The sequence below is a fragment of the Propithecus coquereli genome, unplaced genomic scaffold (assembly GCF_000956105.1).
Source record: "Propithecus coquereli isolate 6110/MARCELLA unplaced genomic scaffold, Pcoq_1.0 Scaffold439, whole genome shotgun sequence".
NCBI classification, from domain to species: Eukaryota; Metazoa; Chordata; class Mammalia; order Primates; family Indriidae; genus Propithecus; species Propithecus coquereli.
In genome coordinates this window covers 2,047,055-2,074,754 of record NW_012150163.1, presented here as the reverse complement: position 1 = coordinate 2,074,754, position 27,700 = coordinate 2,047,055, and the positions used below count along the sequence as shown (strand labels likewise).

The window sequence follows — 27,700 nt, the reverse complement described above, 5'->3', positions numbered from 1 at the left end:
TTTCATTAATCTTCTGTCTTTTAAAAATATTTTGGTATATTGTAGCCTTTCAAATTCAAACACACTGGCCCTGGGTAGAAGTGACTACAGAAGAGCTACTTTAGAAATCCCCGTTTTTGTTATACTGTTTCTGTATGAAGATTTTTCTGTTGTCTCTATAAGCTGTTCTTGTAGAGGCCATCTGTAGTACATGATGGAATTGCTTTCGAGTGGGGATGACAGTTAAGTTCAAAAGTCAGTTGATAATGTGAAATTGAGTTTAGTCAAAGTTATTCTTGAAATCCCCCATAAGATCCTTAAATCGCCCATAAAATGAGGTACGTAATTTTGTTTATACAGATCTAAAGGCAATTGTTACTATTTCTTCTAACTCTTTGTAGTTTAAATTTTATATGGCCCTCAAGTGGCCCTTCAGTTTCTTCTCGGAAGAATGTTCACTATCCCATTGTCTCCTGACTGACCACTGAAAGACGTGCCTTACTTATCTCTCAGTGCCAGAAAATCCTACCATTCATATATTTTTTCCAATAAGTATTGGACCTGAGACACATATTCATTAAACAGAATGACTATTTAGCTATTTTTTTTAAGTAAGACATGTAAAAATGTGTACAGGCGAATTTAAGTAACTTAAATGCATAGATAATACCATCCCCCTGCATTTCCAGCTTTGCCCTTTTACTCTGCAAGCCTATAGCATTAAACTCAGATTAGCATTTTTTAATGGAAGGAAATTATCCTATTTATTTATTCACTTATGTAACAAATATTAAGTATGTGTAAGACATTATTGTGGGCATTGGGATTATAGGAGTGAAACAAAGTCCCCGTTCTTATAGAATTTATGTTCTAGTGGGGAAAACAGGCAATAAATAAGCCAAAAAGGAAAAAAAATTCAGGTAATGTGTACTATGAAGAATCATAATTAGAATAGAGGACCATGGAGGGTCCAGCTGTTCTAAGTGGAGGAATCAGAGGTTTCATCTCCAAGGAGGTGACGTTTAAGCAGAGACCTGAATGGAGAGAGGGGACGGAGAGCAGTTCACCAGAGGGGCAGTTCACCGTGGGGGAGGTGTGAGGATTTGCTCAGATGTCTTTTTCATGAGGGGTCTTGTTTCCTATTATTGGTTATAGCCATCCCATCTCAGCAGAGCATGTGTTCGCCCATCCTTTCTGTATGGCAACACAGTAGGTTCATTTCTAACGTAAGCCCAAATACCATCGAATGACAAGGGGCATTTCATTCTGACCTCATTGCTCATCACTTACAAGTGACTGTGGCGGGTGTGGGAAGTAGGTTAGGGCTGGCCTGAGGTTGTCCCACTGTATAACAGTTTTATATTGTAAACGAGGATTCATTCAGTAGAGCATCTCACATAACAGAAATGAGAAAGTCCATGAAATTTGATGTGATTTGTATTTTATTTTGTAAAATATTTTGCAAAATATTTTACCTGATTTTATTAAGGGCTGTTTTATTTATTTTTAACAGGAATCACTAGATTTGATCTACTTGGAGACTTTGGAAGGTTTAATTGGCTGGGAAATTTCTATATTGTATTATCCTACAATTTGCTTTTTGCTATTGTGACAACATTGTGTCTGGTCAGAAAATTCACCTCTGCCGTACGAGAAGAACTTTTCAAGGCCCTAGGTAATCCTAAATTTCATGGGTATTTTGTTTTTCTTTCTACTAATTAATAATTTTGACATTTGAGTTAATTTTAAATCTTAAGCTATTTAGTTTTCCAAATGTGTAAACCCTTTGAGGTCAAATTCTTGATCCACTACTAAGTGATTATGATTTTCGCTTCATTAAGTCTCAGCTTCCTCACTCATCTGTAAAATAGTGACAATATCTTCTTCCTTTTATGATTATTGTCAATATTAACTGCAATAGTTTTTGTAGGCCTCAGAGTAGTACCTGGCACACTATACATTAGCTCCTTTACTGTTCCATTGGTGGTGGTCCTGGTGGTGGTGAGGGTGGTACTGTGTTAAAGGCTTATTTTTGGTAATGATTCCATTCAGTTAAAGCTTCTTTTGAGGCTTGGATTTTACAAGTATCAGGCTGTAATTCCTTTCAGTAAGCCAAATAATAATTCAGGATAAAAAATGTTAGCATTCTTGGCATTGATAGGAGAGAGGGCATTTTTTATCATGTATTCCATGAGTCACATGCATTGTAACACTATTGAAAACTGGTGGGTTTATATAAAGAGTACTAATATAATCTATGAATGTATTTTTTATGCTTGTCTCCACATTAGTGCTAAACATATTTCAAGTTTTATGCTTTAAGAAACCAGGACAGTATAAACTATCTTGGGTTTGGGGTATATCGTTTTATGACACTAGGGAAGTTTTGTGATTTATTGCAGAAAATTATATAGAAAATCCTGACATTAGCTCATTTACCTGAGTTGACACCATTTGAGTGCTTATATGCCATATTCCTTGTGGCTTTTAGTTATTGCAAAAGGCTACATATTGATTGATTTGTTAAGGTCCAATTTTCAGGTAGCAAACTATATGAGCAGCAGTAAAGCTCCTCCCATCACCAAGCTTTCCCACCTTAAGGTGGAAAGGGTGACCTTTGGTTGGAAAAAAGGTTGCAGATCATCTATCCATGTGTGTTTTACTTTGAATATGCCCTGTGGGGAGGTAGCTGATGAAATATTGGCCTGAAAGGAAAAAGTTACATCTCATTTCAGCTGGAGCACCAGATAATTGACAGATTTGAATGCTTAGATTTCATGAAGCTGGCCAAATTTAAAACTGCCAGGTGAAATGAGACTCAAACAGTCCTTTCAGTCAACTGTCTAGAGTCAAAACTTAATTTTTATGCCTGTTGTGATATCAGCAAGATTAGTTAGTCATAATCTCAGATAAATTCCCGCTTAAATGAGATGGTTGCAAATGCATTGTAGTAAGTTTATTGTTTGAGTTAGGTATTCTGGATATCATTTTGCTAAATAGTAAAATATAACTTAACTGGAGGTAAAATGTCTTAAATGTATCAGTTCTTTGACCATATGACAGTGGAATTATCAAGAGTTGTATAAAACTAGATTCTAATAGATTTACTTTTTTCCCCAAATGTTTTTTATTATTATTTGGGGTGTGCTAAGGGAGCACTTTTTACCTAGAAAAACATTCTCATTAAGTATATATGTAATGTTTGAATGATCTGAGATCTTAAGTATGATTTCACTGAGAGTTATAATTTGATTCTAAGATGTAACTGTCTCTTTTCTTTTTTTTTTTCTTTTTTGTATGCTTTTTTCCCTTTGCTACTATGTCCATTGATAATAATAGTATCCATCTCAGAGAATGTCTGGCACCTAATAAACACTCAAAATTTAGCCATGGTGGTAATGGGGGTGATTGTTTCTGGAGTTGTCTGCAGAAGAGAGACATTATAATTTATCAGGACGCACCTATGTTTTAGTAGTGAACCAAATCCTCTATCTTAAAAGGGTGATTGCATTCTGGTTTAGTCAGTGAATTCCTCATTAATCCTCTCTTCCCTCAGTCCCTTCCTGACAAGCTGTGTTTTAACACACTTCCCACCTCCAACAGCTGTAGGTTCCTGTTGTCACTTAGTGGTTTGGCCATTCCTGGGACCAGAACCATCTTCCGTGTTGAATTGATTTCTTTTTTCTTTCCCATTCAAACATCATAGAGAGGCTCAATTTTGCCATTTATGTCACTAAGATATGCAGGTGACAGAAGTGTTAAAATTTGGAGTGCTATGTTGGCTTAAGAGTGGTATGAAACTGCCTAATAGGTAGATTATCACCTGGAATTTTAGGGGAAAAAATCTTTTCAAAGTAAGTGTTTGAGGTGTCAGGAAGGTCTGAGCCTTATGAAAATTATTTTCTCACAATCTCTCCTAAAGATGTACTGCTTATGTACAGTCATGTGCCGCATGACAATCTTTTGTCAGTGGTGACCTGCAGTGGTCCCGTAAGATTATAATGGAGCTGAAAAATTCCTGTTGCCTAGTGGTGTCATAGCCACTGTACCATCATAGTGCAAGGCATTACCTTTTCTGTGTTTAGGTATGCTCAGATACCCAAATACTTACCACCGTGTTACAGTTGCCTGTAGTATTTGGTACCGCAGCATGCTGTACAGGTCTGTAGCCTGGGAGGAGTGGGCTGTGCCATCCAGCCTAGTGTGGCACACTAGGTTCGTGTGGTATAGTGTGGTATGGTATGGTAGGCTGTAGCATCCAGGTTTGTGTAAGTCCACTCTATCATGTTTGCATTGCCTAATGACTAATTTCCTAATGACTAATTTGCCTAATGACTAATTTCTCAGAATGTATCCCCATCGTTCTGCAGTACGACTGTATCCTTACATGTCGTTGTATTTCATTTTTATTAAATGCTTGAAGCTTTAGTACCACATGAACTCTTAAATTTTCTTCTACCTTTTCTTCCTGTGAGGGTACAATATTGTTCTATATATCAGGTATGTTGTATAAATAGTTGCTATATGATATGGCAGGAAATGTGACTTTAAAAGATACCTCGAAATACCTTTGAATAGTGAAATATTATTGTGATCAATTTGTTCTTTTGTCATTTTTTCTTTTCTCTTTGTTTTGGTAATTTTTTCATTTTTTCTTTTTAATTACATGTTAATATTTTGGTGTGTCTTTTCCTACATTTTCCTGCATGTGCATACATATCTGTGTGTTTTAAAACAAAAATGGGAACATGTCTGTCTCAGGTTAGGTTCCCTGGGAAGCGTACCATAGCTGGGAATAAGCTTGCCCAAAGGAGGTTTGTTAGAGGGGTCGGGGAGAGGGAAAGGGAAGGGACTGTGCAGATAGAGGAAGCGCACCTCGGTGCACTTACACCAGCAGCCTCAGCGCCCCGTGAGATGTTGTGACTACAGATGACCCTTCAGAGCTCCACTGAACTGAGGCAAAGGGAACAGGCCTTTATACTCATGCACACGTCTGTCCGTCATTGGAGGCAGGCTGTCCTGGGAGGGGGAGTTTCTGCTGCGCAGCGGTCTTCCACTCAGGCCATCCCGAGGGAGCTTGCCAGTGGGAGGAAGAAATCCTTCATTCCTCAAGAGCCTCTGGGCAGCACATCACAGCTTCCGCAATACAGCTTTACATTCTGCTTTGTAAATCTCTTCTTCCGCTATGGCAACCCTTTGCCCGACCACTCAACAATACATCATTTCTCACCGTTTTCTTGATTTTTCTGCAGGGCTTCATAAACTTCACTTATCAAATACTTCAAGGGATTCAGAAACTACCAAGCCTTCTGTAAATGGGCATCAGAAAGCACTGTGAGACACACAGCTGGTACATTCTGCAATCAAGAGACCTGAGAACTCCAAACTCATGACATTCCTGTCAGACGTAGAAGTGTTTTCAGACTGACCTTGGCTCATGTTTAGGACCTAGGCCAATGAGTGTTAATTTTTTTCCATAATCTACTAAGAACTTGGCTAGTGCTGATCTTATTTTATAAAATTTAACTTTCTGATCAATCCTGTAGTTTCCAGTTTAATGCAGATTCCTTAGAGATGTATAGAACAGCACATTCTTTGTAGACACTTTCATTCACATCAGTAAATACAACCATCCATATGAAAATTCTTTTCAACTGATATGAAAATGTTAGAAAAGGCAAACTTTAGGACTTTATAAAGATTCCCTTAAATCCCATTATATATTTTATTCAGAATGTAGAAGCCTACCTGAAAGGCATCCTTGGTACTATGCGAAGGTTTTTCAGAAAATGCAGTAGAAACCGCTTCTAGACGTTATTATTGCAGTGGGTGCATTGGAACTGTAATGGTTGCAAATTGTATTTTTTATTTTTTTTAAAAAAAATACAAAAGCATAGTTTCTGATTTATGTTATAGAATGATATCGATTAGACTTTGAGCCCAGGGAAAAATACTAAATTCTTTTAAACCTTGAGCCTTGGTAGAAAACCACAGGAATATCTTCTGTTGTACAGTATGATAAGCTATGGTAGGAAGTATTATGTAATCATAGTTTAAGGACAGTTTATGTATATATAATTCAATATTACCTCTCATAACATAGTTGCCAGTGTTGAGTACACTTGTAACTTAGATTCTGCCTTATAGGCTATATATATGCTCAGTTTTTTTAAAGCATTTTTTTCAAAGATCACTTAGTTCTCTGTGCTTCTGTGATGCTTATGAAAAATATTAGTGCTGAGTGGTAGAAAACTCTTCCTTCCTCATATTCTTTAGGTTTTGGTTACTTTTGTATATGCCATTTCAAACTTCTGACTTGTAAAAGTTACCAGTTTAACACTCAAAACTCACAGCATCAGCATTCATGATGTAAGAATAGTTTTGCAGTGTAACATGATCTGATAATCATTCAGTCATTAAATTGTAAATAATTATTGGGTGGTTTCTTGGCTTTAAGTCCACTGAATAAAAACTATGAACATACACTCTGTGTTACCATCCACTAGGGTAGAATACTGAAAATTGTGCATGCAAAGGTATAAGATGGGCCCATTTGCACATAATTCATATGCATAAATGTATATGTTCAACATGCACTATGTGTATGGTAATAGATTGTCTGTGTTCAGACAAAAGTAAACAACATTCTTTCTCAAATTGTTGAATTTAAAGTTTTTTTGGAGAAATTTATGAAAAACAGACTATTTGACATCAAAAATTTTCACTTAGAACCAAAATAATAAGAAAATTTGACCTATATATTTATAAATTTCACTGAGTATACTTTGCCTTTATTTATACCTCTGCATTTCCTTCTTAGCTTTACATCTTTAAAAGATGCAGCTTGGTTTTAAAAGAACATTCATTTTGTGATTCTGTCCAACACTCAGTGAACAGTATTCAGTGAATTTCTAAGCATAAGATCTCCATATCTAGAAAATTAATATAAGTCAGCTGCTTTCTGTTAATAATTTCACTATTAATTATACTTATGTAAGCATCAATTGCAGGCTTTTATTTTTTGTGAAGCTTGGAATCTGTACTTTCAGCAGACCAAGTCCAGGGAGAACAGAAAGAAAGTATATTAATATCGCTTTTAACTTACACCATTTTCAGGGCACATCCAAAGAAAGAGTTTCTAGGTATTTGTAAAACATCTGAAAATTTTTTAGCAAAATATTAAACTTTCCAGTGTCTCTCAACTTTTTGTTCATTTGAAAGTTTCTTTCTGTCTGAGGACTTGAGCTGGGTTTGGATCAGTAAGCTTAGTAAAGTGAATTATAAAGTTTTAAAACCTTTACTGGATGGTTCTTCGTTGCTGTTGAAACAGAAGATGAGCATCCTGTGGAAGGACAGTTGCCAACGCCGGGCCTCGGGTGCCTTCGTAACACATGCAGATTGTTCCGTACTCGGTCTGCTGCATGATCACCCGGAGGTTCTACTCCTGATCACATGCACAGGAGTCTTCCTCCTGAGTGAGAGATTCACTCCACACGCGGGCGCTTCTACTTGACGTGTGCTGGAGGCTGCCTTGTGGACACAGATCACAGAAATGGGTGGTAAAATACTGAGGCCAAACACTCTGTGAGTACTGGTCAGGACAGCCACTCTGAGGGGGTCTTCATTTTACTGCAGCTGTTGTGTGCTACTGAAAGGCAGACAGACCCCGGAAGACAGCTCCACATGCTCACAGGTTGATTCTGGAGCTGCCGTTGCATTTCTAATGGATGGCGGTGCGCCAGCGACTGCCTTAAATCAAGCAGTCCTTTTATTCTCTCTCACCTTGAGTCTGTTTTCAAAGGGCATTAAGCACTGTAGTTACAGAGTTTCTTGAGGACACTTAGCAGATTGTTGTTAATTGGTCCTACAATATTTAATTATTTCATAATTCGAAATTTTTCAGATTATGACATTTGTATTGATTTTTACTGATTTTCCAAGATGTTTCTTAGATTTACTATTTACATAGCTTTATGTACATTCTGTGTAAAAATAGACCTCTAAATATGAGATGTTACATGAAAATTGAACACACATATGCTAATGTTAGCTCCTGAAATCGCTACACTGAGGTGCTGGTTAGTAGCTGATGACGCCTTCCGCGCTGTTTTGCCGCTCAGACGCATTACAGGTGTCCGTGCACCTGCTCTCAGCAGCACAGACTCTGCCTCACTTTGCTGGTGCCCGTTAGGCTGTCCCTGCAGCTTCAGGAATGACTTAATCTGCCAGCGACACAGGTTTCCATTATTTGTAAGCCCTTATGTGCTTGCCTTGTTAGCACAGTACTTAATGCATAAAGGCAGAATTACTATGTTTTTCTCTTAAATGTGAACATAAATGCGTAACTGACATTTTAAACTTTAGAAAACTGGTATAATGCTACTTTTAAAAATAACGTTTGGACACACTGGTAAATTATTTTTGTTTACAGATTGTTTTGTTTACATATTGTCTGTTGGTCTCATTTGTTTCTATGAGATACTTTTAGTGTGACTTTTAAAATGACTTAGATATTAAAGTTTTATGAAAAGTGATTTCATATTTGGTTTATAAGCACTTATATGTGGGGTCTTTTTTGTTTTTGTTTTTTCTGTTTTAAATTATGCTCCTGGCTAAAACTTAATGGTATTTATAGGTTACTTCCATGTCAATTTTATAAAGGACAATAATTATTCTGGTGAAATGTTGAATTAAGGAAGAAGTGGGTATTTTCTTTCTCTTTGTTGTAGAGTTATTAGTAGATCAGTTTCTTGCAACTCAAAATGTAGCATCAATAATTGGAAGCATGTATTTTATCTAATTTAATTATTTGAGTTATTTAGATTAGTTTGATTTCTCTGATTTCTTCTATAGAAAGACTGAGCAGCGCCTGCTTGTGGTCTGGGCAGCTTAGTCCAGAGTTCTTGGGAGAGTAAATGCTGTTAGCATCTGGTTAATTCACTGACAGAAACCTATACACCAGTGGCTTTCAAACTTTTTGACCACAGTAAGATAAACATTTTATTTTATAACTCAGTACACACTCACACACACACTCTTATATAAGGAAAAATTCAACAAGACAGTACTGTACCTGCTTTTCCTATGTGTGATGCATGCTGACATTTTCTATTTTTTTATTGTTATTTTTTAAAATACTAGACATAGGCCACTAAGTTATTTTCCAACCTCCTAATAGATGACAAGCTTCAGTTTGAAAAACATTTAACTTTGGAATTTGGTTTGAAAGAAGAACAAATACAGAGGCCTTTTGGGGGGGGTTTATTGACTTTTATTGCTCCCACTGAAAGCAAAATTATAGTGTATACAAATTACTTGTACTTCAGGAAGTGTAATTAAAATCAGTAGAAATTGCTAAAACTCACAAATATGGATTATAAAATTTCAAAACCAAGTGATGGATTGGTAAGTCTTGAAGGAGTATTAGGCATTGAACAGCTAACCTTTCAAGAGAAGTTATTTAATTTTCCAATTCTATGTCATTCAATTAGGAAAAAGTTTCTTCAAGGTTAGCTATTAACATAATCAAATGGGAAGTTCAGACAAAACCCAGGTACTCTCAGGCAGGGCTTTGGTGTTAAGCTCTTCTAAAGGCACTGAAGAGGCCCAGTTCGCGAGTATGGGTCCTGGAAAGCAGGGCGGCACCTGCTGTTGGGGGTAACTGCCGCGCACAGACCGACGCGGGAGAGTGTCTGGAGTCTGAACGCGGAGATTCGAATGCAGGCTGTGATCCGAGGAGGAAGATTTTATCAGTTACTAAAAGCATTTGCGACTCTTGTTATTAAATGAATAAAAAGGGTCACTGACAAACAGTGACCCTTTAGCATCAAGGGTGTTTGACGCTGCTCGGGCTGTTTATACTGACTCTGCAACTTCTCTTTCGCAGCATCTTGCAGTGGTCCAGTTTTTCTGTGTGGACTCCGCGGCAGACTCGGAGAATTAAATGATGAACGGAGTACTGCCGATGCGCAGGGGGCCTCCTCTGCCTCCTCCTCGCTGCGTGGAGTTTCCCCTTGCTGCCCCTGGGGGCCCAGTTTCAGTTCAGTCTGAAGAGTGCTCCACTTTTTCTTGTCTTTCTTAGTCCTTACTATGGAATCTCGTCAAAGACTTCACAGTGGGGGGGTGAAAAGGGACACAGGGGAAGGGGGTGGGTGCCGTCCTCACACGTGGTCAGCCCTCAGGACCACCCTGTGAAAGAGAAGGTAACAGACCTCCGCCCTGCAGGTAAGGAGCGGGATCGGGCAGCCGGAGGCGTCGCCTGAGGTCACACCGCTAGAGAGTGGACAAACAGCGTGTGAACACAGGCCGGCACGGTTCCAGTCTCACCTCTTCCCTGTTTCAGGCTTTTGGTTTCTTAGTGACTCCTGTTGGCTGGGTCAGAGTGTTCCAGCACCAGATTATGAATCATCCGTTGCTGGATAGAACCAAGTGCTTGAACACTACTTCTCTTCCCACTGTCTTATGTGCTGATGGGGCTTGAGGAAGTGGCGCAGTCCCAGCTTTCCTGTTTGTAGGCCTTATTATAAACACAGGTAAACTTACATCTTTCGTGTTTAAATGCAGCTAAACATGTAATTCAGATAAATAAGTAGATACCTAAGATGTGATTCTGAAATGAGATGAATTTTGCGTATATGGCTTGCAAAGGGGAATGCTTTCAAGTAACAACTGCAACAGTAATCGTAGCCAGCCCTTAAACGGTGCAGTGCAGGCATGTTCTGAGCACTGCGTGTGTGTGTGTGTTTGTGCGTGTGTGTGCGTGTGTGCGCGTGTGTGTGCGTGTGTGCATGTATCAATAGCTAACCTTACTTAACCCTCATGACAACTCTGGGAAGTAGGTGCTGTTATTCCCACTTTTCAGATGAAGAAGCTAAAGCACAGAGGGGTTAAGTAACCTACTCAGGACCCCACAGGATGCAGATTCAATCCTATGCCAACTGGCTTCCAAGTGCCTGCCCTTAACCACTTTACATATTAATATATTGCTTCTCAGGTTTATTTTACTTATTAATTTCAGCCTATAAGAAGAAAGCATTTATTTTCCTACAGGTGTCCCTCTGTGTGAATAGAGGTAGAACCCTATCTAAGAACAGAATATCTTCAGTTCCCTTGAGAAGCAAAGAAAGGTATCAAAAGACCTAAAGTTTATTTTAAAATCTTTACCTCTGTCTTAAGTGGTGCCTGATGAGCATAGTGAACTAGTCAGAGAACGTTTGTGATTTTTTTGGACTTTAAGAATGTGGCTTGATTGCTTTGAAAGAAAGAAAAATGGCTTTGAAAAAGTTCTTAAAGATAATGGTTCTACTTAGCTTGTCACAGCTATAAGCCTTCCAGGTTTCTAGTGGTCTTCCACTCTCTGCTTTGGGGAAAGGCTTGGACATAGTAACCTCAAGCCATTGTTTAGAGCACAGGCTTGGACTTGGGCAAACCTTACCTGCAGCTCTGCCACCAGGCCAGAGGGTGATCCTGACCGGGGAGTGGCGCATACTTGCTGGGCGTCAGTTTCCTCTGCATTTCCTCGTTCATTCCTTGTTTGTAAACCGAGGACAGTACCTGGGCTTGTGGCAAAGGGTTAGAAAACAGTGATCATAGTTATCTGTACCAAACTTAAAAAGTCATGTCTGCGTGCTGTGTAGCAGGAGACAGGTGGATTTTCCATCTATGCGAGTTGTGTACGTGCCCCTTTTCATGAGCACAGCTGCCCGTGACAGTGGGCTAGCCTGTGCTCTGCCCCTAGCACAGGGCCCGGGACGTTATGCCCTTGGTAAGTGTTAGCTGTTATTTTGAATAATTTAAATGTTCTCTTTTAATAACTTCACATTTTTAAGGTAATTTCACAATTAGTTGTAGCAGATCCTATAAAAAACAAAAACAAGTTAAAAAATTTTTAATGGTGGGAGTTATGTAGAAACAACTGAGACTGGTTAAGAGTCATGCAGCGTTTGTCTAGCTCACATGAGACTTCTCAAAATGAGCCCTTAGTTATCCTTGTGGAAACTTTTCATTTGTTGTAACTTCCTAAAATCATATTTCTTAAACTGCAATGAGGATTTGGAATTGATGTTGGCTGTGTTAAAAAGCTGTAACAAGCAAGAAAACATTTTTTGAGTCTCAGTTTTACATCTTCATTATCATTATTATTATTATTTATTTTTAATTTTTTTAGACAAGTTCTGCTCTGTCACCTGTGCTGGAGTGCAGTGGCATCATCACAGCTCACTACAACCTCAAACTCCTGGGCTCAAGCGATCCTCTTGCCTGGGCCTCCGAAAGTGCTGGGATTACAGGCCTGAGCCACCACATCCGGCCCTTTCATTGTGTTTTATTTGGTTAAGCTTGAAAGTCTAGATGTGTCAAACATTAATTATAGTTTTCTTATGTATCTTTGTCCTTGAAATATCAGCCAAGTCTGACTCTACAAAAGGCAGTAATACTGGATCATTAAAATGTTTCCCCTGATTTTTGTCTAATTTAATCCTTAAATTTCAGTGTGTTATAGTGTGCACCATGTGATTCCACGTGGTTGCTCCGGACGAGCCCGATGCCACGGCAGGATTATGTTCTGTGTGTATACCCTCCTTCACTCACGGGCAGCTTCCCTTTCCGGTAGGCGTGGGCTTACATCGTTGCATTGAATGGCTACATGGTATTCTGCTCGCGCTCCTTACGGGAGAGGGCAGTAGCTCTGGTATTCAGCTGCTGTAGTCAGGTCTCTGTTACCCGTGCCGGAATGCAATTCTGACTGATTCTTAATCAGCTTTAGTTTTTCCCCAAATGGCTAGCCAGTTGTGGTAATGCCATGTACTAAACAATATGTGTTTAAATGTCTTTTTCATAAACTAAATGCCCATAAAAGTCTAGCTTATTTCTAAATTCTATATCCTGAACCTCTAATTAGTGCAGATTATAAAGTGATTTTGAAGAATGTACTCCCCTATTAAGGTACTAAACACTAATCTTGTGTTTCGAATTGTGGATATTTAAACTTGCTCTTGATTTCATGTAGCCCTTCCATGTAGCAATGACTCAGTCTCCTCTGTCTGGAGACTTCCAGGTAGTATGGTGACTTTACTACATACACTTGGCTTAGAATTTGGAAGATGCATTCTTTTAGACAGATTAGCACATACATTGATGCAGATCATTCTTATTCACAAAATATCCCAGTGACGATGGTAAACTTTGAATAAGGTCTGCAGATTAGTTATCATTATTGTATCAGTGTTCATTTCTGGCTTAGATAATTGTTACTATGATTATATTAACATGAGGAGAAGCTGGGTGATTGGGATATGGGAATTGTGTACTATTTTTCAACATATTTTGAAGTCAAATTATTTAAAAATACCAGAGACATTGTACAACAACAACAACAACAAAAAACCCTTAATTTGCACTATCTTCGTCTATTCATCAGAACTCCTTGGTTGCAGCTGGAAGAAATAAAATTCATAAAGCTCGTGGACCATATCTGCATCTAACTCAGTTTGGAGCCAACTCCAGCTAAGCCTACCCTAGATTAGCCCACCCCTATCCAACGAACAAGAAAGAAATGCTTATTTTTATAAGCATTATTATAGAAATAGGACTGATAAAATTATGTTCTCTGATCAAATGAAACAAAAATTACTAATAAAAAGTAATAAAATATCCAACCACCTGGAAATGTAAAAACTATATTTTTAAATAACTCAAGGGGCTCATGAATTAAGACGATGGATTTAAACAGCATGGCAGAATTTCCCTCTCCTGATACCTAATAAGCATGTGTAAACCAAGTGCACCAACAGCAGGCAGACAAGAAAAGGAGCACAGCCTGATACAATAAACTCCCCAAAGTTTATTATGACCATATTTTCTTGGAGGGCCTAAGAGGAAAGAACAGAAAATTCTAAAGAACAAGAGATATATAGCATTGCACTCTTCCTTGCTTCACACCTAGAAGCTGGACTAAGTAAATTAACAAAAATCTTGAGAAGTCTCGCCGGTACCCCCAGATACGATTAGATGCAAACTGAGTAACACCCATATTTTTCCTTTCCTGACAATTGGAAAGAAAAGAGCAAAGTGGGAAGGTGAAGCAGTGGGCTGGTCTGTCTCTCTGAGGTGGTTGCGGAGCACCACACTGAAGTTAGAAAGCGTCCATAGCCAAAGATATATTCCCATGAGTGTAGTACGTCCACTCTTCACTCCTCTCCCATCAGTTCTGGTTCAAGTCTTGGAAATGTCAGAACTGTGAGAGCAGAGCCCGGGGACTGCAAAGACGGCACTGGTGTTAGTGGAATTGTCCCCTCCTGTCATTCTCCGAGGCAACAGAAGGGTACGTAGAACACAAATTACCTAGCTCTCAAACTGTAGCTGAGAGGAAAAACAAATTAGTCTTAGATAAGGACATAGGAGAGTCAAGGACGTTTCATTAGAGCAAATAGAATGACTAGACAGAGCCACCCAGGTATGAGCAAAACTTTTTTAAAAAAATTGCAAGACAACTAACTTCAAACATTCCACAGAAGGTAAAAATAAAAGAACGTGGCATGCGAAAGTCAAAGAATCCAACCAAAGAGAAAACATACTATTGAGCAATTTAATAAAAATTAATAAAATAAAGTTGTAATATGGTGAGATGAAAAGGGAAACAACAAACCTAAGGAATCAACTGAGCATCAAATATAATCATAGAAACAAGAAAACAGATACCGCCTTAGGTTATTAAGTATGAAATGCCTGATTTCTTTAAGTACTAAGTTTGACGGTTGATATGTCTAACAGTTCACTTTGACACTTCCTTGTTTTATTTTTGTGAAGGTACAACCTCAGTCTTTCAAATGCACGTTTTGGCTTGTGGTTCTCTTTTAAATTTTTTTTGGAGCAATTTTTGTGAAGCCATGGATAAGTCAAAAATTCATGTTATTTTCGAATACGAGTTCCGTCGTGGAACCAGTGCAATGCAGACAGCTCAAAATATCAATGAGGCCTTTGGGAAGGATGTGGCTGATGAACGCACAGTACGTTGATGGTTTGAGAAGTTCCTTTCTGGTGATTTTAATGTTGAAAATGAGTCACATGGGCTACCTGTGACCAAGGTGGATAATGATGAGCTGAAAGCTATAGTGGAAGGGAATCCATCTCAACCTATGTGTGAATTACCAGCAAGGGTTGACGTTACTATTCCAACAATATTGGACCATTTGAAACAAATGGGCAAGGTTAGGAAGCTGGATAGATGGGTTCCACATGAATTAAACGAGCATCGAAAGAGAAATCATCTCAAAGCTTGCCTTTCTTTGCTGTTAGAACATAAAGGTGAACGATTTCTACACTGTGTTGTTACATGTGATGGAAAATGGATTCTTTTTGACAATCACAAATGTTTGGCACAATCGTTGGATAAAGGTGACGTGCCAAAACACAGTCCAAAACAGAATATTCATCAAAAAAAGCTAAAGATGTTTGATGACCCAGTGCTGGTATTATCCACTACAGCGTCATGAAACCTGGTTAATCGATTACAGCGAATGTCTAGTGTAACCATTTGGATGAAATGATGAGGTTGTTTGCGATTAAGCAGCTGAGATTGGTCAATAGAGACAGGCCAATCTTCTTGCAAGACAACGCTTGACCACATGTCGCACAAACGATGCTGCTCAGACTACAGAAGTCTGTGGTCATCCTCAGTGAAGTTTGATGACCAATCTCAGACTCCCATTCCCACCGATTTTCCTGAGTACAACTAACACTAATTCCTATAAAGTACTGTACTTGGTTGCAAGGAACAGTAAGGGACTCTACCAACTTGAGCAGGAAAGGAGCCTACTGGAAGGGTAAGTGATGGCTCACAGACTCAACGAGAAAGCCCGGGAAGATCAGTGTTGGGATGCAGCCGCAGACGTGGCCTTTACTGAATAACACTTGCATCTCTGGGATCTCCCTCCAGATTCAAAGTTTCGGGTAGTGGAATCAGACTGCCCAGGCCTTGGACACATGCTTGTGCTCTGCCTGCCAGGGCATGGGGAGAGAAACGTCTGCTTCTCGGGCCTCCTGAATGGAAAAGGGGGGTTCCGCGACGCGGCTTTCCTCTGCTGTCTTACAATGAAAGTGTTTACTCATGGTTAAAGGCATTCTCCAAATTAGTCTCCGGATTTTGTGAGGGCATACTCCATCACTGAAAAGTGTCTGAGCACAGCCCAGTGTACGATATTCATAAATTACATCTACAGCTATGCACTGTGTAATCGTACAACATACCAGCGCACTATTTTAAAAGGATGAGATACAAAATAAACAGAAATAAGTTTTAGTATTTCTTCCCACGTTACACAGTGGATTGTTCTGAACCTTCGGCATGTGTGCACCTGCCTGACGACCTGCTTGTCCTCGTCCTCGTGGGCCCGGGCCTGGCCGTTTCCTTGCCCCCCTGTAATTACCGATGGCTGGAGGCACGTGCACCACTTCCAGGCTGGTCCTAACAATCTCCTCTTCCACTGCGGATGAGAGGATTCCCTGGGGGACCTTGGGGATGAAGGAGACGTTGAGCCACGAGGCAGAGAGAGCCAGGCCTTGACGGGCCACGTCGGGCAGACCCCTCAGCCCGCTGCTGGCACGATCAGACGACTTAGAGATAACATTTCTCTTGGGTGAGCCGCTGAGATTTGGGTTTTTTTATCTGTTACAGCAGCTAGGGGGCATCCTAACCGACACAACTGTAAGCGGTTATTGTAAATAACCACACTTGCGGTAATAGTAAAGCAGTGACAAAAACAGTTCTTATCAAAGAATTTTCATGGTTTTCTTTATGTATAAACTAAAACAGTTTATATTGCTCTCAGTCATTAAAATTCGATTTAACATTTTCTGACGTTGAGTACCACTGAATATTTTATTTTTATAGGTTGGGTTTACATAGTCAACATTCAAAGTGCTCAACTACAACAGTAATTTATTACATAGGAACACAGCAATTATTACAAAACAAGTATTAGGAATAGCAGAGGGTTTAAGACACTTAAAGTATTAATGGAAAACATTTGGAACTTATTTAAAGAGTGTTTTGAGTTTACTAGCTTGTGGGTCAGACACTAGCTATATTTTAAGTAACCTTAATTTTTTAAAGTGATTTAAGTTAAGCTCATTCTTTTGCCATTCCTCATTTATATCAAGTGATTAAACTCATGAATTGGATATTTACTTTTTATAAACTAAAGACTAAAGCTAGTTGGTTGTCAGCTTTTAAAATATAGATTTCCTATGTACAGTTATCAAGAGTTTATTTCACTGGAGAACAGATTACATTGTAATATTTAACCCAAAACTCATGCAGTTAATCCAAAATAAAGGTAAACTTTTTTTCTTGGAATTAAGTAACTTTTCCTGAATATAAATTCAACATTCAAGAATTTTCTTCTGGTAACTAGACCGGCAGAGAGGACAAGTGTGGAAAGAAGAACTGTCTCCCAAGGAGAACTCCTCTAAAGCAAGAAGACACGTGTGGTGGAACATGTGTGAGCAGGACAAGAGGACCGTCTCTCGGGTATGCTGGCGCCTCCCCATGGCCGCTCGCTGACCGTCGCTGCCGAGTGAGAGAGGGGTGAGGCAGATGGGACACTCGTAGGTCTCCCGGTGAAGAGCCTGCAGCACAGAGAAGTGAATTTTGTGTGTGGTTATTAGTTTTATCATAATAGAAAGCTACTTAAATGAGTTATGTACCAGGAGACACGAGTCTTCTAAAAATGAAGGAGGTTCATTCTGTGTTAAAATAACATTAATTACATGTAGTATATACTTTGTTCTTCTTGTGAAACATGGAAAGAGACAGTAATCCACCTGTGGTAAGCAATTTTAAAACAAAAATAGTTTCTAAATGCTGAAAATTCATAATATATATTTCCTTCTAATTAAGCAATCAGTAGTAGCATTTTTCAAATACTTGACTCTACGTAACTACTAAACTTTTAAATTTTTCCTAGTTTTATGATCTTTTAAAGTAAGTTTTCCTTCTGTCCTGGCTTTTCAGTCATCTCAGAGTTTTATTCCTTGGCTACTACAGATGCAAGCGGGCAGGCTAGAACTTACAGGAAAACTTTCTTGGAAGGTGGTGTGCATGGCAGGCTTTTCCCTTTGGTGTTTTCACTGTTCCCAGAGGGGCATCGGCCAACCAGAATTTCCAACTGAAGGGACCTTGGCGGTCATCCCAGAGCTCAGGACGAAGGCCCAGGGGCCCACCGCTGGTGCAGGCTCCCCCGAATGAGTCCTGGGGAAGCTGCTGCCCTCCCTCCCTCGCACCCCCTCCCCTGCACACTCCCGCCGGCTGTGGCTGCTTCCGTTTACTGACCAGGCAGCCAGTCCAAAGCCTACCTGCATTTGGATTTTCTGCCAGTCCTCTTCTGTGATCGCATGGCCACACTTTTCTTCCAGCTGCTGAAGAACACTTCGATTTATGGCCAGGCAGCGGTCGATTTCTGAAAAGAGCTCTTCTGTGTTGGTGTTGTAGGAGCACAGTATGCGGTGACTGATTTCTGTGAACTGAGAAGCGCAGAGGGTCAAGCTCACACTGAGCTGGGAATTCTTGGTGTAGGTGGAAGGGCGGCACTTTCTTGAGTCTGACCACCTACTTTGCTAACTTTCCTCAAGGCTCCATCTTTCAGTAATACTTGTCAGGGAAATATATGGCCATTTTACTTAATAACTACAAACCCAGATAATCTACCTGGACAGATTAGCAAAAGAACCCCTATCTGGGGGGCTTCAAAATAAGGCGCTCTGGCATAGTGAGTATTTTACGGTTCCTTCCTGAAGGGATCTGAGAAATGGCAGGTGCAGGAAGGACACTGAGCCCCCCTGCCTGGCCCTCCTCCCCCGAGGCAGGTCACAAGCTCTGTGTGGGAGCTGCCTTCCCTGCGCCGGAGGGTGGATGGGCCCAGAGGCATCTGAAGGAACAGGCCTTTGACTACCTTCAGCTCACTTCCTTCGACCAATATTTCTTCATCAAACCTAGCATAAATAACGCTCAGGTTCAACTGTTTCTTTAGGTCTTCCTTATGAAGGTTTTGTGTCACGCAAGACTTACATTAAATAAATTCGTATACTTTTTCCTCGTTAATCTGTGTTGTATTAGTATACTACCCAGGGCTCCAGCTGAAGAATTTAGAAGGGTAGGGGAAGAAGACATACTGTTTTCCTTCCCTGTGGTTTACTTGGATGTAAGCCTTGAGTGTTAGCAAGGAATGCATTTGAAATGATAAACTGAGAGGAGAGAAGAATTAGCATTTTGCAAAATTAGCTACACTGTCATCCTGCTCTGGCACCGTTTATTCTAATCTTTGGGAAGAACTGTCATTGCACTTGCCACAATGTCCCAGTGTTGTCACCAGGCGTGTGGTAACCAGAGTTGGCTCCTAGCTTTTTGCTTGCTAGCGTCTTCCTACTGTGACTGCAGATCGTGAATTATTATAGCACAACCATAAAAAAGGAAAATTCCAGAGAACTATTGCTTTTAACTCACTCACTCTGCTTTTCTCACTGAGCTCTAAAATCATAATTTGAAAATCCCCATTGCCTGAGGACCTTACCAATCTCTTTACTTAAGCAGGTGCAATAAATTTGTGGCTGTGAGTCCCCTTGGTACAGAACAGGTCTTTAAGACTTATTTTAAAATTCTGATTTCACAGTTAGCATAGATATGGAGATAGCATATTACATTTTATCTCAAACGTAAGAAAAGTTTGCTCTAAAAGTATTGTCCTTAAATATAGTCTCTAATGTTCCTCCAAACTCAGTTCTTTTTGTAAAGTTATACATATGTATATATACATTTTTTAGTTTCAAGGGGGTACAAATGTTTTTGTTATATGGATACCTTCTATAATGCTTCAGTTGGGGCTTGTAGTGTGCCCATCAGCAGAATAGTGTTTATTGTACCTCACAGGTAAGGTGTTACCCCTCACCCCCTCCCAGCCACCTGCTTCTTGGTTTCCAATGTCCTTTACATCTCTTTGTGCCCGTGTGTGCCCATCGTTTAGCTCCCAATTATTAGAACATGTGGTGTTTGTTTTCCATTCCTGAGATACTTCACTTAGGATAATGGTCTCCAGTTCCACCCAAGTTGCTGCAAAAGACATTATTTCATTCCTTTTTATGGCTGAGTAGTACTCCATGGTGTATGTGTGTGTGTGTACACACACACACATCACATCTTCTTAATCTCCTCATAAATTGATGGGCACGTAAGCTGATTCCACATCTTTGCAATTGTGAATTGTGCTGTGATAAACATTTGAGCACAGGTGTCTTTTTGATAAAATGACTTCTTTTCCCTTGGGTAGTGGGATCGTGGGATCGAATGGTGGGTCCACATTTATTTCTTTGAGGGATCTCCATACTGTTTTCCGTAGAGGTTGTACGAATTTGCAGTCCCACCAGCAGTGAATAAGCATTCCTTTCTCTCTGTACCCACACCAGCATCTGTTGTTTTGACTTTTAATAATGGCCATTCTGGCAGGGGTAAGGTGGTATATCTCATTGTGGTTTTAATTTGCATTTCCCTGATGATTAGTGATGTTGAGCATTTTTTAATGTTTGTTCGCCATTTATCTATCTTCTTTTGAAAAATTTTTGCCCACTTTTTAAGAGGTTGTTCGTTTTTTTCTTGCTAATTTGAGTTCTTTTTCTGTAGGTTGTCTGGTTACTCTGTTGATTATTATAAAGTAATATATTTTTGATGCAAAAAGATTGAAAAGAGCACAATGATGTTATGACAAACGATTTAACTGGAAAATCACTAGTTGGTTGTGGGAGGGCATGCTATCACCTCCTGATGGCATAAACAGGAATTGTTAGGATGAAGCAAAATTAAGACTTTCTGCCACAATGTGTGTATCTGTAGTGTGATTTAGTTCATATGTGATTAGTAAAATGGAATGTGCCTATGTAATATAGAAATCACAGGGATTTCCCCCCACTGTCTTCATTTTTGTGCCATTAAAAAGTAAAAGTTGCTAACTGCTATGTAGTATAACATGATACTCTTCAGCCTGTTTTCTTCCTCTTGACTAAATTTGACCACACACTCCAATTTAGAATTGTTTACTATGTGATTCACCCTTATCTCTGTGAATTTTAAAATTTTAACCTCCATAATTAGGAAAGTTCAAGCTTTCTATATAAGCCCTTCCTTCAAGATGTCATCATCCCTTTCCTAAAAAGATAAAGTCTTATATTTATTTTATTACTTATTAGAAATGTAATATGTCTTAAACTTTAGTAAGGTGTTTATTAAGATAGTGATTGTTTTTGTTAGTGTTTTGCTTACAAAGTATGGAGGTTTTATATTGTTTGCTCCAACCAATTTCCCATTAGTCTTGCATGATTATTTAGGAACATACACATTAGCAGAAATGCTTAGATAGATGATTGAGATCATGGTTACAATTTTAAAAGTCTAGAAGTCACTCTCCTTGGATAAGGCTGGGAAGGATGAATAGTTTCATGGTTTTTAATTAAGTTGTAAAGATCTGGATTATCAGATTTAGGAGGAAAAGAATTCATATGAGAAAAGACTGAAATCATATTAGAAAAGACTAAAAACATTATAGCATGGGTGGGGGCAGAGTGAATAATTTTTATTCTAGAGTTCTAGGGAAAGGATTATATTTGATTTTATTATTTTTCTCTTCCTAATCTTCTCAAAGTAGTATATGACATACTTATTAAAAAACTTTTGCACAATAAAATTGTTTTGAGGACTTTCTAAATGGTAAGCCTTAGGGCTGACACTCTAGATCAGCACAGTCCACAGATGTGAGCCACAGATGTGATTTTAAAATTTCTAGTAGTCACATTAAGTTTCTTAAAAGGTGAATTTTAATATTTTATTTGACCAAATATCCAAAATATTGTCATTGCAACATTTATCAACTGAATAAACCATTAATGAGATATTTTATATCCTCTTCCCCTATAAAGTCTTTGAAATCCACTGTGTTTTGTATACTTAGAGCACTTCTCAATTTGGACTGGCTTCATTTCCAGGACTTGTGGTTTATGGCCACCTGTATGGATAGCAGGGCTCTGATGTATCCGGAAGACATACTCTGTGAAGGTCTGTGTCATTTTTTAAAAATTTTTTTTTTTTTTTTTTTGAGACAGAATCTTCTCTGTTGCCCAGCCTAGAGTGCTGTGGTGCCAGTCTAGCTCACAGCAACCTCAAACTCCTGGGCTCAAGCGACCCTCCTGCCTCAGCCTCCCCAGTAGCTGGGACTACAGGCCCCACCACGCCTGGCTAATTTTTCTATTTTTAGTAGAGACAGGGTCTTGCTCTTGCTCAGTCTGGTCTCGAGCTCATGACCTCAAGCAATCCTCCTGCCTCAGCCTCTCAGGGTGCTAGGATTACAGGCATGAGCTACTGCACCCAGCCAGTCTGTGTCATTAAAGAGTGACCACTGATGGTGTCCAAGGCGTGGAGAGGCAGCTCATTCAGAGCCACACCAATAGCTTCTTTAAAAAAAAAAAAAATTAATGACTGGGTCGTGACAGTGATGATCACCACCTGAACGTCTTGCTCTCTCGGCTGTCCTTCCACATCACGGAGCTGGCTTCAGAGGTTGGTGTCTGACCCAGAAATTACGTGTCCCATTCCCCCTTGAGCCTAGGTGGGGCCACGTGAAATAGTTCTTCCAAATGGAATGGCTGGGGTCTTACGGATGGACCCACAGGTCTCTGAGGCCCAGTGGATGGCAGAGCAGAGGCCCCAGGTCAGCATGCTGCATGCAGGCCCGGAGCACCTGCATCGCCACGGGAGTGAGATCCAACCCATTTTCAGTCGTTGAAATTTGGGGGTTATTTGATTCCGCAGTTAGAAGTATCCTCATTCAGTGGTTAAATCTGTTTCCTGGAATTGGTCTGGATGCAAAAGGAAAACAGTGAAATGAATTAGGCCCATCAGACACTTACAGACATTTGTATGTGTGAATGCGGAACATACATTCCTGATGGCATGTCAGGAAGGCAAGCTTTCACTCATCACTTAGAGAGCAACAGAATCAATGTAAAAGCCACAAATAATTTATGTATGTTTATTTACCGCATGTGTCTGTGCGTGTGTATCCTACTGTGTGTGTACAACATACATATATCCCAGGATGACTGACAGAATCCCAGCTGTCCTGATGTTACATGAATGAACACGTGTGGCTTGAGATAAAACTTTGAAAGACAGCATCCTACAGGACTTTTTAAAGTACTTTTTCCATCAGACGCCTTAGAGGGAGAGCTGATATGCTCTGAACAACTGTGCTGGGTGACTCATAAGTGGCCCTATTGATGACTAAGATCCTGAGGGCCGGTGTTAAGTGTTATCTTACCCAGGTGTGCCTCCTTCTGCCTTAAAGTGTCGCTGTGGCATGCACATTCTATTTCCTTCCTTAGTGTGTCGGTTCCTGGGGCCAGCAGTAGTGTTGTTGACACCGACGATACACTCGGTGTTTTTAAGGGTCTTCCCATCTGTCATCACATCGCACCTTCAGATCCTCTCAAGAGCTTAGTGCGTGCATGGGCCGCGGGAGGTGCTTGTTGAAAATAGACTCGTCGGTGTTGCAGATACGCCAAACAAAGCCGGGGGAGGGCAGACCTCAGTGCTTAATGCTCCAGTCTTAATGGTAATTGGTGTAATGTAGCCAAAACGCAAACAAATGCTTAGGATGTGTTATATAAGAATTCTATACTCAGACTTTGATTCTGCAAACGATAACCTAGTATAGCAGACTAATATTCCTTTGGTCATATTGCACAGGTTTTTGATATGTATTTTTACTGTTAATCCAAAACATTTTCTAATTTCCATTATAATTTTTTCTTTGACCGATACTTAGAACTGTTTCTTAGTTGGCAAACTTGGGAGGTATTTCTAGTTTTTTTATTTAAAAAACTTTTAGAGACAGGGTCTCTCTCACCCCATCATAACTCACTGTAAACTCGAACTCCCGTGATTAAGGGATCCTCCCGCCTCAGCCTCCCAAAGTGCTGGGATTACAAGCATGAGCCACTGTGCTTGGTCTTGTTTTTTTAAAAAAATTTTTATTTCTAGCTTAAATGCAATATGGTCATAGTCTACATGTTTTACATTTCATAAACTATGATGAAATTTGCATTATGGTCAATTTTTATAATATTTCTGTACTTTGAAAGAGTGCATGCACTACACTTGCTGGTATTCTAGTCATTATCTCTGATAATGCCTTTGCTTTAAAATCTATTTTATCTGATATCAATACAACAGATTTCTTCTGTAGAGAGTTTACTTTATATATATATATATTATATATACACAATTCTTATGTTTTCACACAGCCGTTCCAACTAACACACATAACTGGATTTTATTTTTTTACTGGAGTCCAATTCGTGTAATTACTGACACACTAAAAACTATGCATCCATCCTGTTCTGCGTTTCCTATCTGTCCTGCCTTGGTTTTTGTTTTGTTTTATTCTGCTTTTCAATTAAAATTTTCTGTTTTTTCTCTTTACTACTTTGAAAGTTAAAACTGTATTTCTATTCTTTTAGTCATAATCCTAGAATTGCATGTTAAACTCTAAATTAATCATACTTTTTATCCCCTGAAACAATACAGGATCTTAGGGCACTTTAATTTTCCTCTCCTGATTCGTGTTACTTTGTCATATAGTTAAGGTCCTTCTCTCTTTTAACCTGTGAGACAGGTTGTTTGACAAAATCAATGTCTATTAGATGTACCCACATTTTTACGGCTCACACCTCAGACTTCCCAGCTGGGGCCATTTTCTTTCTTGATGAAATACAGCCTGTAGAATTCCCTGTAATGAAGACATTGTGGTGGCAGACTGTGTGTGTGTGAAATCGCGTTCTCCGCCTCTGCCGCCGAGTGCCAGTGTCACGTGGCATGCAGAGCTCTAGGCTGGCGGCCGGTGTCCTCCCGGATGCTGCTGCCCTGAGATCCTCCTGGTCCCAGTGTTGCTCCTCTGACATCCTCTGTCCTTGTGCTCCGGCTTCTAAGATCACTTAGAAGTGTCTTTCCTAATGTTAATCACAGCGGGGTTCGCAGGGCTTCTTAAGTCTGGAAGATTCTCAGCCTTTGCCGCTTCAAGCCATTGCCTCTGCCCCACGTGTTCTCTTCCCCTCTGAACCCCGCCAAGTCCGTCTTTAGGAACGTCGCTTCGCAGGACGGCCTGCGCTGGAAACGGTGGCCCGGAAGGACGGGAACTGGAGCGCAGCGGAGAGGCCCTTCCCGGAGCCCTTCCCGTCAGCGGAGCGCGCAGCGCAGGACGCGCCGACTGCGCGCTCCGCTGACGACGAAACGGCAGGGCCTGCTCCGCGGGGCGGCGGCGGCGAGGACGAAATGCGCGTGTGCCGTGAAGCCGGAAACATGAACTGCAATTCACTGACTCCACGTACGCATTAAATGCGCTTATATTTGCACTTCAAACAGGTATCGTATGGTATATCGGCACGAATGGGAAAATTCATGCTAATTTTTTTCTTTGCTTAGAATAATATGAAGTAGCAAATAAAAACGTGCTAACTGGAGAGAGGCCACAGGAGAAAGGACAGTTTTATACTTTGAGTACCTTTAATGGCACTTCTCCCATTTTTTTAGGGGTGGTCTGTTTTTCATTTTCTTGGCACTGGGCATTGCTCTTCCTTCTTGTCACCTGGAACAAAGCGGTCACCCCCCAGGTCTGGCCCAGCGCCAGCTGTTCTACACCTTCCCCCCGCAGCAGAGCGAGCCCCCCCCCCGCCCCGGGAGTCCCCGCAGGCGCCCTGTGCTGGGGGCGCCGAGGCGCTTCTCACACCTGTGTCACGGCTGCCGCCCCTGCCTCTGGAAACGCTCCCCCTGCGCCCATCTTCCTCCTCTACTCCCCTTCCCCGCTCGCCTCACACCCCCACGGCTGGACACCCCATCAGCTGAGACCCGGACCCCTGAAATCCCGCGCGGGGCTGCCCACCGCGCCGCCCGCGGGCGCTTCCTCTCAGACCCACCCGGAACAGACCTGCGCGCCCCAGGCCCGCCCCTCGCTGCCGCCTACCCTCTCGGTGCAGGGCCCGTTTGCCAGCCTAGGCCCGAATCCCAGCAGCCGACCTTGGCCCTCCCGTTTCCCCAAACCCAGAGAGGACTCAGCGGCAAGGCCTGTGGGTCTGCGCCTGGACACGGCGAAGTGGGCACCGCGCCTCCAGGGCGCCCTCGGGGCGCATGGCTGGCTCCCCTGCTCCGCGCCTGGCAAAGGCCCCGTCCTCCTGCTGCCCTGCGAGAGCCCCGGAGGCTGCGGACCAGGCCCCACAGGGCACAGGGCCCTGCTCCGAAGCACCCGCCGGCCCGCGCGCGCCCCTCAGCCCGACGGCCGGACGTGGCAGGGAGCTGCGGCCTGGCCTGTTCCCTCCTGCGTGGTTTCTGTCCCGATTTCGCCTCCTCGGCAATCTGCACCTTATTTAAAACACTTCACTCGCCACTCCACTCGCTGTCTCCTTCCTCTCTTTATAGTTTCTTCCTGGCACTTACTACTTCTTGAAATTTGTAACGACATGTTTTATTTATGGCCTCCCCGCGCCCCCGCCCCCCGCAGGCAGGAGCTGGCGCCCGGCAGCCAGAGCGCGTCTGGAGCGCACGAGGGCGAACGCGGCTGGCGGTGCTCACGCCCGGCCTCTGCGGAGAAGCGCCGGTAAGCAGCCGCTCAGATCCTCGTCAGGCCTCACTGGAAGTGAAGTTTTGCGAAGTACAAAAACTCCGAGTGCCAGCCCATGAGAGCAGTTTAGATGGACCTATGATGCTGTTACCCACAGTTAAGTCTACGTTGTATTTCAATGTTCATTTGCCTAACAAAATACCATTCTCACACTTACTAGCAATCACTACTTTTTTCTTCCTTAATTTAAAAGAAATTAAAAGCATTTCTTAAATGAGAACAATTTCCTTTATAAGCAATGGTGGTAAAAGACTATTAAAAAAGATTTTATTCAATCTAAATTTATTTTTAATTTTTTTTGAGACAGAATCTTGCTCTGTCACCCAGAGCAAGAGTGCAGTGACATCATCCTAGCTCACAGCAGCCTCAAACTCCTCGGCTCAAGAGATCCTCCTGCCTTGGCCTCCAAGGGTGCTAGGATTACAGGTGTGAGTCACTGTACCCAGCCTAAACTGAGTAATTTTAATTTTTAATTTACCACTTACAAGTTTTGCACAGTGAATGACAAAAAGGATGACAATTTCCAAAGGGGCTGTGTGTCAGTTTGGGAACTGCCAAGCTGCTGTTTCAAGGGCACTGTGCTAGCCTGAGGATCAAAGATGACACCTGTCCCTTGAACAAGGCTCTCCCAATCAAGCAGGAAAAAACAACACTGACCATCTAGTGTGCTGCCTGCTGTAGCAGAGGACTCCTAAGACACAACGGGAGCAGTAAGGAAGGGGTGGAATCTACAGGATTCTCAAGAAGTTGCACTGGAAGGGACTCGGAGCAGAGGTGGCAGCGGGGCTGGGAGACCTGGGGAAGGAAGGAGTGAGAGGTGAGGAGCGTGCACAGGGGCAGAAAGGAGTGCACAGGCAAGGGGCGTGGTGCGCGTGTCCCCGAGGAGGACCGTACCAGCATCGGTGTGTGTGCCCTCCCAGACACTTCACCATGAACTTCCGACGGCCTCTCAGCTATCGACAGGTACCGCCCTTTCTTTTCACTGCTTTCCTGCATGAATCTTATGATCTGGC

The 27,700-nt window shown here is 41.2% G+C and overlaps 2 protein-coding genes across 2 annotated transcripts in view; one reads left to right on the top strand and one right to left on the bottom strand.

Annotated features, from left to right (window-relative positions):
* LMBR1 (limb development membrane protein 1) overlaps positions 1–5,617 on the top strand; it is a 134,900-nt gene extending 129,283 nt beyond the window's left edge. The window contains exons 18-19 of the mRNA XM_012654150.1: positions 1,493–1,654; positions 5,232–5,617. Of these exons, the coding sequence (XP_012509604.1) occupies positions 1,493–1,654; positions 5,232–5,317 (248 nt within the window). The 3' untranslated portion in view covers positions 5,318–5,617. The remainder of the gene's footprint in view (positions 1–1,492; positions 1,655–5,231) is intronic.
* An 11,741-nt stretch (positions 5,618–17,358) lies between these two features.
* Positions 17,359–27,700, bottom strand: part of RNF32 (ring finger protein 32) — a 38,088-nt gene continuing 27,746 nt past the window's right edge. The window contains exons 7-8 of the mRNA XM_012654159.1: positions 18,331–18,498; positions 17,359–17,604 (exon numbers count right to left, since the gene is read on the bottom strand). Of these exons, the coding sequence (XP_012509613.1) occupies positions 17,359–17,604; positions 18,331–18,498 (414 nt within the window). The remainder of the gene's footprint in view (positions 17,605–18,330; positions 18,499–27,700) is intronic.